The sequence below is a fragment of the Pseudonaja textilis genome, chromosome 1, assembly GCF_049901715.1.
Source record: "Pseudonaja textilis isolate UNSWEBS1 chromosome 1, rPseTex1.2, whole genome shotgun sequence".
Classification (NCBI taxonomy): domain Eukaryota; kingdom Metazoa; phylum Chordata; class Lepidosauria; order Squamata; family Elapidae; genus Pseudonaja; species Pseudonaja textilis.
In genome coordinates this window covers 240,086,025-240,099,757 of record NC_141990.1, presented here as the reverse complement: position 1 = coordinate 240,099,757, position 13,733 = coordinate 240,086,025, and the positions used below count along the sequence as shown (strand labels likewise).

Below are 13,733 nucleotides of genomic sequence, written 5' to 3'. Positions count from 1 at the left end.
TTCAAATGATAATCCTGATGTTTCCTTAGACATCTCCAGGTTAAGAGGTTAGGACTGAGGCTAAAATGTCAACATTTAGCATTACTGTCTAAAATTCCTTTAAAGCACCAATCAAACATACTTAAAAAGCCAGTTGTGAACCGTTTATAGCTAATACTCTGGCAAAGATCAAGATCAAGGGAAGTACTAATACCACTCTATAAAGCCTTAGTAAGACCATACCTAGAATACTGCATCCAGTTTTGATCACCACCCTATAAAAAAGGTGTTGAGACTCTAGAAAAAGTCCAGAGAAGATCAACCAGGTTGATTAGCTGACTGGAGGCTAAAACATACAATAAACAGTTACAGGAAGTGGGCATGGCTAGTCTGGTGAAGAGAAGGACCAGGGGAGACATGATAGCAATGTTCCAATATTTGAGGGGCTGCCACAGAGAGGAGGGAGTCAAGCTATTGTCCAAGGCACTTGAAGGCCAGACAAGGAGTAATGGATGGAAACTGAACAACCTAGAAAGGAGAAATTTTCTGACAGTGAGAACAATCAACCAATGGAACAGCTTGTCTTCGGAGGTTGTGAGAGCTTCATCACCTAAAGCATTCAAGAAGAGACTGGACTGCCATTTGTCAGAAATGGTGTAGGGTCTTGGGTGGGGGACTGGACTAGATGACCTATAAACCTGTTAATCTGTTAAGATTTCACTTCCCCCCAAGGGTGGGCATTCACTTCCCCCAGAATTATAATTCTATCTTGAACATGAAGCCAGCTGGGCAGCCTCGGACCACCTATTTTCTCTCAAACCAGAGGTGGTATTCAGCAGGTTCTGACCAGTTCTGGAGAACTGGTAGTGGAAATTTTGAGAAGTTTGGAGAACCGGCAAATATCACCTCTGACTGGAGATTTTACAGTATCCTTCCCCTGCCATGCCCACAGAACCAGTTGTAAAAAAATTTGAATCCCACCACTACCTCAAACCTAGAAAAGAGAAAATGGCAAACCATCTCTGAAACAACCTTGTCAAGAAAAATCCAGGGACTTGTCCAGGCAGTCTCCAAGAATCAGACATGACTGAAAGGGGAAACTGGGGAGGAAGAATCATTTATGGGTTTTTAAACTGGTTTACACGGATTCAGCATACTCCCCTCATGAGCCATGCAGTACAAAACAAATAATCCCTCTTCTTGATATTCACCCAAAAGCATGAATACAGCATCTGTAGTGTGATTTAATGAAAGTTTGAGTCATATGTTTTCTCATTAATTTATTATATGGGATTCTCCTGTAAGATTCAGACAATCTATAGACTGATGTGCCTCTCAAAGAAAGTGCCCATTTAATCTTTCCCTTTTTAAAAGTGCAGAAGGAAAACCAGTGATGATTGAGGAGAAATCCAATCAATTTCTTCCTTAATTCCCAGCAACAAGTAGATTTATCATTTAGAGCTGGCTGCTATGAGGCTGAAGAGGTGTTCAAATAAATCTTGAAGAATATGAAAATACTTACCCCAGGCCCTTGGACTTAATGGCAAATGAGCACCTGCAATGAAATTTGAGACAAATGTTTTGAAACCCTTTTAATGCCGCTGTAGAAATTCCACTCAGATCATTGATAACACTCCAGTGAAGGGTTCTGTGGACTTTTGATCTACCATTTCACCTCATTCACAGATTTGCTCAAGACAGAATGACAATTCAGATTTTGGAGGGATCCAGTGTTTCACTTCCATTTCCTTAGCTATCCTTCTGGGCGTTCAGCTAGTTCAAGATTTCCTACCTATTAAACTTTTAGACTTCTTAGGCTTTTACTGATATCTGTATCTCTTTGACCAAAAACCCACAGGAAAAAAAATCCTGGGAAATAGATTTTCTAAGAAGAAGCTGTTGAGTGACTGGGGGTAGAGAAAATAAAATTTATCTGCGTTTCTGTGCCTGCTCATTGGGAAATAACTTTCCCATTTTACCTGCCATCACCTAGGTGCTTTTGCAGTGCAAACTTCAATTTACGCTCCAAGTAAACCAAAGTCATTGCCGATTTGGCTGCAAACACATAACAGAAAAAGCAGCCTAATAAATCTGATTAAAAGCTTAAAATCATTGTAAGAATAGCAAGCAGATTCACTGGGAGTCATGTGGCATACATAATTAATAAAGTACATCTGTATGTGTGTCTCTGTGCAAAAGAGATGCCTTAATGTGTATGTAAGTTCATTCCTGGTCCATTGTTCGCTCCCCTTTGTTAATAATAAATAAATCGAGTAGTAGATTATTTTGTCATTTTTTCCAGTCATTTGAGGTAGAATAGTTTCACCTCTGTCTCTCATGACAAAGTTTAACTATTAGAAAAAGTAGGTAAGTCATGAAAAAATAATAATAATTAGAACTCTTATGTCTCAAGGCAAATTTTATTTATATATTAATTTATTAGATTTGTATTGCCATCCATCTTGGGAGCTTACAATCTCTGCAATATTGCACATTGCTAATAAAGGTAGCTTTAGAAGACATTAGAGAACAGCAGGACAGGAATGAAGTTTTATATTAAAGTTGGTTGCTGTACTTGCAGGTATGTGTGTTTGCATATGTAAATTCTATTTAACTTTGTATATGTGCATATAATATATTTCTGCCTCTTGATATCCACATCCACCTGCATATACAATTCACAAACATACATATGTCCAGTAGAATCTACCCACAAAGATTGGTAATAATTTCTTGGAATGGAAAGTTGAAAAGACACTGAATTAGGTGAATTGTCCAGTGGGAGGATAGCCTCCTATCCAAACCAAATACTTTTTAAGTTATGGCCAGAACATCTTGGTCCTGATAGAATTTTCTAACAGAGAGAATAGCCATAGAGTCATACAGTCAGGTCAGTATGAATAGAGGAGAGGAACTGTTTAAGGGTGTAGTATGGGCATGCTTGGAGTCTCCTTATAAGTTACTATCAAATCAAGGGCAGTTCATCCTCTTGCGCCATCCTCCATCTTTTAGAAAAGAAAGATGTCTGGACATCTCTACCATGCTTCATAGAGTTTGTCTCCCAACAGATGTAAGGGTAATTAAAGTCTCTTGCCATTATGAGTTCATGCCTCCTTCACAGATCTGCCATTTGCTTTTGAGAGGCATCATTCACATCCTTTTGGTTGGATGACACCAGTAATGGTATTTTATTTGTTCCTTCACATATTTAACTCTCCCTACAATCAAGTTCGTTCATTTGGATTTCTGAGTAGAAGCTTTTGCATACAATACCCTTCCTTCTTCTTTTCTATTGCTTTTAGTCCTTTTTAAATGAATGGTATCCTTCATTTTCAGCCATGGGAGTCATCCTATCAGGTCTCCATTATACTATTAAATCATGTGTCCTTTCCTGTATTAAGAGGTCAATCTAATCTCATTTCCCATACTCTTGAGTATTAGTGTATAAAAAATGAAGGCTGTGAGCTTTATGAACCAAGGTTCTTTCTCATGTTTCACTGAGTGGTTTAAAGAGACATAATTTCATCAATGCTCCCAATTTCTACAGCGCAGTAATTTTTGTCTTAAGTCCTCATTTCAGAGTTTAACTTTTGGTTTCCATCTTCTGCCAGACTTCCTACTCAAGCTTGCTACATTTTGATCAAGCACATCCCTACCAGTTCTTGTGAGGTACAGTCCATCATCTAGATAACCCACAATCTCAGAAACCAAATATCAGTATCATTTTGGTAGGGAGTTGCTGACTGACTTGCATTATTTTTTCTCTTTCCAGTTCTCTTCCACAGTTTGGAAGGATGAATTGGAATTATTATCTGAGCCCGAGGATCTTGAGCTTCTTTCTAAAAAATTCAAACTGATAAAATAGTAGCTGATATTTTGCAGAATTATTTACCTGCTATGTGTGTTAGCAGAAAGGGACAATTCTCCATGAGTTTGGTAACTCTTGGAAGGACACTTCACAGACCCTTGAATATGGTTGGCGTATATTTGCTTCAATTGTTCACAACCATGAATCATTAACTACTCTCATTGTCTTCTTACAGGGCAAATTTTCATTCTTTCTGCTCTTTAGGAAACCATTGTTCTATTTCCCATATTTTAGTTTTTCCTCTCTGCCATTTAAGGAAGCATTGCCATGTCCTCCATGTTCTATCTTCCATCTCCTTTTCACAAGGAGATGAAAATTGTTTCTGAATTTTAGCACTCCAGAATATCTTCTAGTATTTCAACTTACCCACTGACGTTACTCCACTGTTTTATTGTCTTTCTTATGGAAAGTTGCTTTCACTGTCAGTTTCTGTTGCTGAACTTTCTTTCTTTCTTTCAACTAATAAATTCTCCTCAGCTGAAATGTGGCCATTTGCTGCTCCAATACTTTTAGCTTTTTCTTGACTACTATCGACTTGCATTTCCATTGTTTTCTATCAGGAAGAATCTTTGCAGGCCACAGTTTGCAGACTCTATAAACTGATCAGCCCAATCAGCATACACCAGGATCTTTATGTATATTTGTGTGTATAGATAAAAGTTATCCATAATAAAATTTTTGATAAGTAGGAACAGTTAGAATTATTACCAAGTTACAAAATAAGAGAGCAATGTTTCACAGGAAGTACTAAAAGAATTCCTTTATTTAGTAGTGCAGACAGATTCCTTAATATCTGGAGGTAATAAGCCAGTTTTATGATGGGAAAATATGAATGTCCTTGTAATGACAATTAATCATGCTGCCAGGATCAGGTTCTCTGTTCATATTGCAAACAAAGCCAAAGTTACAACAAAACTGCCTAGAAAGACTGCTTAGGACACCAATTTCAGCTTGGAGAATTTCCCAGCAACTTCCTCATTTAATAGGCCCTCTCTTTTTCTCATTCCTAGGTGTGCCAATGTTATCGGTGCAACCAAAAGGAAAGCAGAAGGGCTGTGCCGGCTGCAATCGTAAGATCAAGGACCGCTACCTTCTGAAGGCCTTGGATAAGTACTGGCATGAGGATTGCTTAAAGTGTGCCTGCTGCGACTGCCGCCTGGGAGAGGTTGGATCAACACTTTACACAAAAGCAAATCTCATTCTCTGCCGCAGAGATTACCTGAGGTAAATGTATATATGTGCATGTAGTTGGGCTATGATTATCTTACTCAGCTTAGCTTCCTTGCTCTGGCTGTATAAAGTAAATCTAGCTGTATGGATAAGACTTCCGGTTGGAGGTGAGCAAAAGGATGCCCGTCTCCAGTGTAGGTTTTTTATCTTCTCAAAGCCAAGCTGGAAGGTATGTAAATGATTGAAGGTATGTAGTAGCTTGTTAGCTTTTGGCAAGCCCCAGAGCACCTGCTGAAATGGAAAGGATAGATAGAGCCATGGAGAGAAATTATTTGGATATTAATCTCATGAATGGACAAAAAAGGCCTTTCAACAATCCTAAACCCTAAAGCTGGCTTAATAAAACACAATTATTTTGTTGAGTTAATATGCTGTACCTCTGCCCTTTCACCACCATTCCTTCAAAAGTCACCATGTTATGGCTCAAGATCAGAGGTGGCATTCAGCACGTTCTGACCAGTTCTGTAGAACCGGTAGTGGAAATTTTGAGTAGTTCGGAGAACCGGCAAATACCACCTCTGACTGGAGATTTTACAGTATCTTCCCCTGCCACACCTACCAAGCCACGCCCACAGAACCAGTAGTAAAAAAAAATTGAATCCTACCACTGCTCAAGATGATGGCCTGGTTCAACAACATGATATGATAATAGCTGGATTTGTACAATACCCTGAACTGCAATCTACATCGCCCCATTTTAACCTAATGTATGTGTGGTGCAGACTTGCCAATATGTAATTAATCTGTCCCTATGTGGGCGAGAGTCAAGTTTTGTTATTGTCTTTATAGGAGGTAATCAAAAAGATTTTTCTGCAAAAGAGCAATAACATCAATTCTTGAAGCAGTTTTCCTGCAATAATTGGTTTGTTAACAAAATTATTTTCAGCATAATACAAAACTCAACATCTTGAAACAAGATTGAATTATGCACATTTCTGTGCAGAAATGTCTCTTTTATACAGCAATCAATATATCCCTTTCTTAATTAAACTGTAGCTTGTATTTTCCTAGAAATGCTATCTTCAATGGCTTCCCGAAGCTCTTATTTAAATTAATATTGTGAAATCGGTGAAAATAGCTTTGTTAATAGAGCTTCAGAAAATTTCTCCATTTACTGGGATTATTTATATATGAAATGTGGGGGATGCCAGTAGAGCATAGCAATTGCCCCTCCTTTGATTCATTAGTAGAATTTCTATTGTTTCACCAAAAATAATTCAACTGATTCAGTAAACAAATATATAAATGTTATAATAAAAAGTACATCAAGGTACACCTCAGTGGAAATGCCATAACTCAGCCATGAAATAATATTGAATTTCCTTCTATGTCATGACAAGTAGGATAGAAATGCAAACGATAATTGCAAATCATAAGTAAGGAAAAACATGTATAAAATATCCATACTGTTTGATGGTTTATACCAGAGGTCTCCAAAGTTGACTCCTTTAAAACTTGTGGACTTCAACTCCCAGAGATGGCGGAGGAATTCTGGGAGTTGAAGTCCACAAGTCTTAAAATTGCCAAGTTTGGGGACATCTGGTCTATACTAAGATTATATTCCTAAACATATTTATTTAGGAATATGTCAGATTGAACTCAGAAAGATGATAAGAGATCAGGGAACATTTAACAATCTGCTTAGGGTGACAATTTTATATGTATTTATATACACATGTATTTTAATCCATTGAAGAATGTATCAGATTGACCCAGGATCTGACGAGATTTGTAATATTTTCAAAAAATTAGAAAGTTGATAAAAGTCTTTTCCTTCATTTTTTCAAAAAGATCTGTTCATGTCTGGTGGCCACATTTACTTTGAAAAGTAGAAACTCTATCAGATTTTCCTGCCATGGATCTGCTGACAGTAATACAGATGGACAGATGGATCTGCTGGCTACCGGTGGAATTTATAATGGAATTCTTTTCAGCCCTGTTGATTAGAATTACGTAAAATTAAATTGTGAAAGCATTAGGGGAACAGAGTAGATCTGCCAGATAATAAAATGACCTTTTAAAATAGCACCATAAAATCCATTTCACCACTACATAGTTGGAAGTGACCTCAGAGTTCATAAACCAATCTTTTTTCAGTGTAGAATCTGCCAAAGCATTTTCAACAGCTGGCTACTCAGACTCTGAAGACATCCAGTGAAGGGGAACACACCATTTTATGAGGCAACCATCCCCTTGACAGCTCTTGCCCTCAGGAAATTCCTCCTGATATCCAACTCACATTTACTTTCCTATATTTCCAATCCATTGGTTCTGGTCCATTTTGGGGGGAATCAAAGTTTATGTTTACTCCCTCTTATTTTTGACAGACTTCAGATATTTGAACATTTCATCATATCTCTTGGTCTTCTTTTCTGCAAACCAACCCTATTCAGTTTCTTTAATTATTCCTCACAGGAAATGATTTCTAGTTTCCTCATCTTGGTGACAGTCCTCTGAACTTATTTTGGTTTCCATCTTCTGCCAGAAATAATTGCATTAAGGGTTGCAATTACAAAGATAAAAAGTAGTAAAGACTATACAAATAAAAATAAAAAGTGCAAAAAAGAAAAGTACATCTCTCTTTGTGCATATGTGAAAGCATAAAAAAGAAAGGTAAAATTACAGCTTAACGAATAAAATAAAATAAAGAAGTAACTTTCTCCCTTCATCATAACAAATATAACCATTTAAACAACTTGTTTCTTAAGGTGCAACAAATGATCTCTTTATCCCATATTACATGGACAAATTCTAGAACCTTGTTATTCAATCCTCATCAGCAAAAGTCCACTAAAAGGTACCAGAAACAACAACATATATTTTAAACTTAATCAGATATATCAACCTTATATTCCTTCCCATTACTTTTAATAACCTAGTCTTTAATTCCTTCATATAATGTCCTAAAACTTAATTTATTTTCTTTTTCTTTGTCCCTTCTCACCATATCTTTCAAAAGTTTAACAGGTCTCCTTTGTAAATCCAATATAGGAAAAATATCCAGGTCACTGTCCTTGTTTGTTATTGTATGTTCCTTTTAATTATTAAAATATCAGTTGTTTTTCTTTGTATATCCATTAATTCATCGTATTTTTGGATCATTCTTATAGCCAGTCATTATTTAAATTTATTTTCCTCTTATGCAGTAAACTTGTTTCTCTTTCATGACATAATGCACACACTGTCTATCTATGATAAAAGACATTCTTAAAATGAACAAGTCCATTGTTCTTAAATGTCTTTAGTATATCCAAAAATACTTTGCTCTGTTCTGTGTTAACAGGTCAAATAGGTGTTCTTTTCCTGTAATTAAAATCTTTACTTTGTTCTGGCTCCCTCTAGTGTCCAATTTTCAAAATCCCATTCTATCTCTTCCCTCCCTCCTCCCTTTCAAAACATCAGCTATTTCCCACAGGAAAGATTCTTTCAATTAATTTCAAAATCCCATTTCAAGCCCATCTAAACCTTTAATCCATTTATAAGTTTCCAAAAACAACACATTCTAATCACCCTTCTGCTGTTTATTCCTCAGAACTACTAAATCCTTAAACTTGTACTTGAAAACTTATTTTGTTGAGGATTGAAGAAAACTTTCCCAAGGAAAGCCCCAAACTTGCTATTCTGAAGGTTCTTAATATATTTGAAAAATAGCAAAACGATAATTTGAGAGGTGATTAAGAAATTAAACTTGGCTGAGCTTTATGTCCATAAAGTCTACATTATGACCATGAGTGCAGTTGGAATCCCTTATTTCCAGTTGTTCCACTCACCAGCCAATTTCAAAAATTCTGATTCCTGTAGCCTACTCATGAGTAGCAGTTGTCCAGAGTATATATAGGCAATCCCATGGTCTCTTCTTGCTCCAGAGATATTTCATTGGCCAGGATCTATGTTTTGGTTGCTAATTTTGGTCACAATGCTGTCCTCACTCTTTTAGAGAGTTCTAACTTACCATGCCCTCACCAGAAGTCACCCTGTCTTTTTGGATAGTACACAAGCATGCCACTCTCTTACTAGCTGTTTTTCAATGTGGGGCCCTGGGAGGAAGCAAGTGTTCTAGATTATCAAAACAACAGTTCTTTTGTTTCATTGCCTGGACATTCTTTCCTTGGAATGTTGGTTTTTCCAATTCAGCTGTCAATACAGGATAAGGCTGTTAAACATCTTGTCTGTTTCCAGGATAAAATCGTTACCTTTTTGCAAGGCAGTACAGCTTTGACATATTAAAACTGTTTTTCATTTCTATGGAGATTCTCAGTCATTCAGATCATGGTTGTCCCAAAGGTGCTTTTTCAAGAGGCAACTGGACCTTCCTGTTTTTCTTTGAAGACATTTCGTTTCTTATCCAAGAAGCTTCTTCAGCTCTGACTGGATAATGGGGATTGGAAGGATTCAATTCCAAGAAGGCTCCACACCCATTTGCACTACTTGCTAAAAAAAAATGCAAATGACCAGCTGTCTGCAAGGAGTATAAATCCTTCCATTCCCCACCATCCAGTCAGAGGTGAAGAAGCTTCTTGGATGAGAAGCGAAACGTCTTCAAAGAAAAACCAGAAAGTCCAGTTGCCTATAAAAAAGCACCTTTGGGATTCTTCTCCAAGAATCTTCTTCAGCTCTGACTTTTCACTTCGTTTTAAACATAATATCAAAAAATTCCCCAAGTCTTATCTTCTGTACCACAGCATGGTAGAAAAACACATTGCCACCACTTCTGATCCTTCTGCTTGGACTGGAAGAAAAAATAAATCCCATCCTTCCAGTATCCACTTTTTTGTCAAAAGACAGACATCCCCATTTCCTGGTCTACTGCTTGATCTTTTAGATGTCAGTTTTATGCCCCCCTCCTACCCCCCACCCCGCCTAACTTCTTCCACAGAAATGTCATGGATTGCACTGTTTCATTAGATCTCTGTGCAAAGCAAAGTATTTCTCCAAAGTGTTACACAGCCATCTTAAATTATGATGCTTCTCAACTTTGACTATTACAAAGGAATAAAAAGGAAGAGCAAACCTTCCTTGATACTTTATGAGGAGGATGCCCAAGACACCTTTGGGTGAAAGATACATCAGCTCTGACTCCAGAATATTCACAATTCCTTTCCCTTCATTGGTGCATCATTTGCAAAGCGTTTTAGCTATTAAATGGTATTGTGGTTGGTTGATTTTCAGCTATGGTTGCATAATCCAGCAATGTTTGTCGCAGTTGAGACTCTCTGAATCAAACGTTAATCACAATCTAGTCCCATTCCACTAGTCACAAGAAACATTTTCTGGACTCTGTCTAGTGCCTTTATGAATGTTATGATTTTTTTTTTTTGCAATTTCTTATAGGGACCATAAAAAATCAGTCTTTCAAATCTACTACATTAGCACAAATTGGCATAGACATTTCTCCCCCCAAATAAATACTTTTGAAATGGTTCTTGAGCTTAAACAGGTAAACAGGTATCATGAATGTCACCATTTTTTTTATTTGAGTACTTAGGTGCTTTTTCTATAAGTAAAATATACGGTACTTTCCCACTTTCCCATTTATCCTCTCTCCCTCCCACCTGCATAGATTTTGACCACTTTATCTTGATTTTATGTTTCATGTTCTTTGTTTGGGGGAACGGTTAGGGCAATGAAAGGGCAGTCAAGAAAACCAGAGGAAAAGCTCTGCATTTTGAAGGAGACGGATGAGTTCCACATTTGTTATTTCAGAGTTCCATGGATCCTCCCCTTACAATAGGAAGTGGCCAGCATAAACTCCAGCAGTTGCCAGCAAAAGATATTTCTTTAATAATGTGGAAGAAGTTATTATTACATGTATGTTAACTATTCAATGTGGAGGCATTCTCAGGCGGATCAAAAAAGGCAAGATCACAGCAATTGCTCAACTGTTTTTGACCCACTTGGTTTTGATGTGTGAAACCATAACACATGGTCTGAGCAAACAGTTGTAACCACTATCTTGACTTTTTTGCCCTTCCGTGATGCCCCTGCCCTCAATTATATTGGAACGGGCTCTTTCCTGTAGCACTCAAAGATCCTCTGTGCTCCTGATTTAATGTTTTACTGCCACATTAACTGGAGCATCATTTTTTTTGCCTCACTCAGTATGAGAATGGAAGAGTCCCCTATGAAAAGCAAGTCTGTTTTCTCAAACTGTAAGAGATTCACACAAGCAGGCATATATACTGGTTTTAAGTTACAAGCTGTTAAGCATAAAACCATTATTGATGTGAAGACTGCAAATGTGGTTTAACACTTACAAAATACCAAGCAGCTTGAAACTGAATGTTGTGAATCAGATAGTGGTGACGATGGGTCATTGGTACTCAGGGATGCTAACATTTAGTGCACAAAGAAAATATTTGATATGACAGTTGTTCATGCTGATGAGAACACTTGCTGTATACTATATTTAATAAAGGTGCAAGATAATCAATGTAGCCAAGACAAAATAGAAGAAGTGTCCTTCCTAATGTATGTGTCACCTCAGAATTTTTTGTGGCAGTTAGGAATCCTTCAGGAACTTTCTATTTATAGTTATCTGCAGTATTCCTTTATAAATATGCAGTTTATCACATGTTTGACAGATGACTTGATGTTTTCAGGTAGGATCCTCCCAGCCTCTCTTTCCACGGAAATACTTTTGGAAAAAGCACCTTTGGGACAGCTTCTTTTTGTAGCATCCCTGGGAAGTTGCTTTTCTCCTATCCTGTTTTAAGCTGATGAGTTTGTTTATTCATTAGATTAAGATTATTATTGTTAAATCCATATCCTCTCTTTCACTGAGGAACTCAAGTCAATAGACATATTTTGTTTTCACAATAGTCTCATGAGGTAGGTTGGGTTGAAAGAGAGTGACTGGCCCCAAATCGCCTAGGGAGCTGTGGATGGGCTACAACCTTGCTGTCCATGGTCTTAAACCAATATCTGGACCTTGACATCACATAGGTGTTCAGTGAAGATACTGAATTCAGGTATGACCTCAGATGGTTTCATTTCCTTTCCACCTGACAGGGCCAATATATCTCATGTCAAGGTATATTGTCAAGGTATAGCCTCCCCGGTTGATTGACTGATCAAGTTATTTTGACTGCTAGTGACTAAATAGATGGTTCCACAATAGCTTTTTCTAAATCCTTTGTTGATAGAAAAAAATGCTCTTTGGTGTCAAATGGCATTATTTACATCTTCTAAACTAGCATGATTCTTTCAGAGATTGTGTTGCATTGGCAACCTGACAACATACAGTAGGTCACTTTTGGACAATGCTAGATAAGTTAATTGCTATATATAATCATTCATTTTCATAGATTCTGTGTTTCATGGAGAGAGAAATGGTAGTTATTGGTTAGATGCCCTGAGGAATACATGTCATTGCCAAACTATCATTGTTGTATCATGGTTCCAAAGGTGGTGTTCAGCAATTCTGACCAGTTCTGGAGAACCAGTAGCGGAATTTTGAGTAGTTTGGAGAACTGGCAAATACCACTTCTGACTGGGGATTTTACAGTATCCTTCCCCTGCTACATCCACGGAACCGGTAGTAAAAAAAATTGAATCTCACCACTTCATGGTTCAGTTAAATAACACCTATTCTACCCCAATAGTTGCATAGTTTCTTCTTTCTTCATCTGACTTTAATAGTTCTGTCAACATTCTATTTCAATTTGTAGAGAGTTTCACATTTCCAATGGGTGAAAAGTATTTACAGTAGCCCCTACGTCCACTTTGATTGCTTTCTGTTCAGAGTAAGACCTTGATTCTTGAAGTGTATCATTTCAATCTGCAAAAGAAGTACGTTCAGTAATAGTTCTTCTTTCAACTACCATTTCTAAGAAAGCTTGGTGAATGAAATTAAATGGTCATCAACCATGGCTCTATATGTCGACTCTACATCATCAAAGCTAGATGCCAACATTTGTAAAACTTGAGCTAATCTGTCAGGGTGATTAATCAAGTGACTATAGTGTCTATGTTCAGGTAGTGCTGAGAGTTTTCTTTAGGGCAGATGATAGAGAAAGGATGAGTTTCTCTATCATTAATTATTAACCAATAATTAATGTTTATGTAATTGCTGCAGAAAAGAGCCTAGGCAAATGCATGGAACTTCTGAAGAGAAAGAATTGGCTTCATGATAGAAAAAACCACATTCATGTACATGGAAATGACAGTGAAATTAACATTTCCCAAACAAACTGCCAATATGACTACTTTTCACAGTGTTTTAAGTTACACTTCTGCTGTTTTAAATTTAAGACAAAACAAATGCAGGACATGAACATGCCAGACACTTGTGACTGCAGAAGTTTGAAATGTCAGTGGCAAGTCCATTGCTGTCTATCGTGCAAAAGATTTGCTCCTTTTTCTTATTCTATTAGCCTTATGATCTTCTGTGTAGATCATTTGTGGCTCTAAGCAGGAATGGGAGAATTCTGCTATTCTACCACTCCCTTCAAATCCCTCACTGGATGAGGAAAGCTTTCTGAACAAATGCCCTGACCTATGGTGGCTCCTTTCAGCAGGAGTCAGCAGCATGAGGCTCACAAGTGCCAAAGTGTTGCAATACACCCAAGAATTGCCTACAATATACTCCTGGATAATGGTCATAGCACCTGAGACATGTGTTCAGGATTTCATAGGCTGGGAATGGGAAAGGAATGAG

The 13,733-nt window shown here is 37.4% G+C and overlaps 1 protein-coding gene across 3 annotated transcripts in view; it reads left to right on the top strand.

The window, feature by feature from the left end:
- Window positions 1–13,733, top strand: part of LMO1 (LIM domain only 1) — a 124,576-nt gene that overhangs the window by 74,777 nt on the left and 36,066 nt on the right. For all 3 annotated transcript variants that reach the window (XM_087921057.1, XM_087921058.1, XM_026706462.2), the window contains exon 2: window positions 4,858–5,071. In XM_087921057.1, coding sequence (XP_087777183.1) covers window positions 4,858–5,071 — 214 coding nt within the window. The remainder of the gene's footprint in view (window positions 1–4,857; window positions 5,072–13,733) is intronic.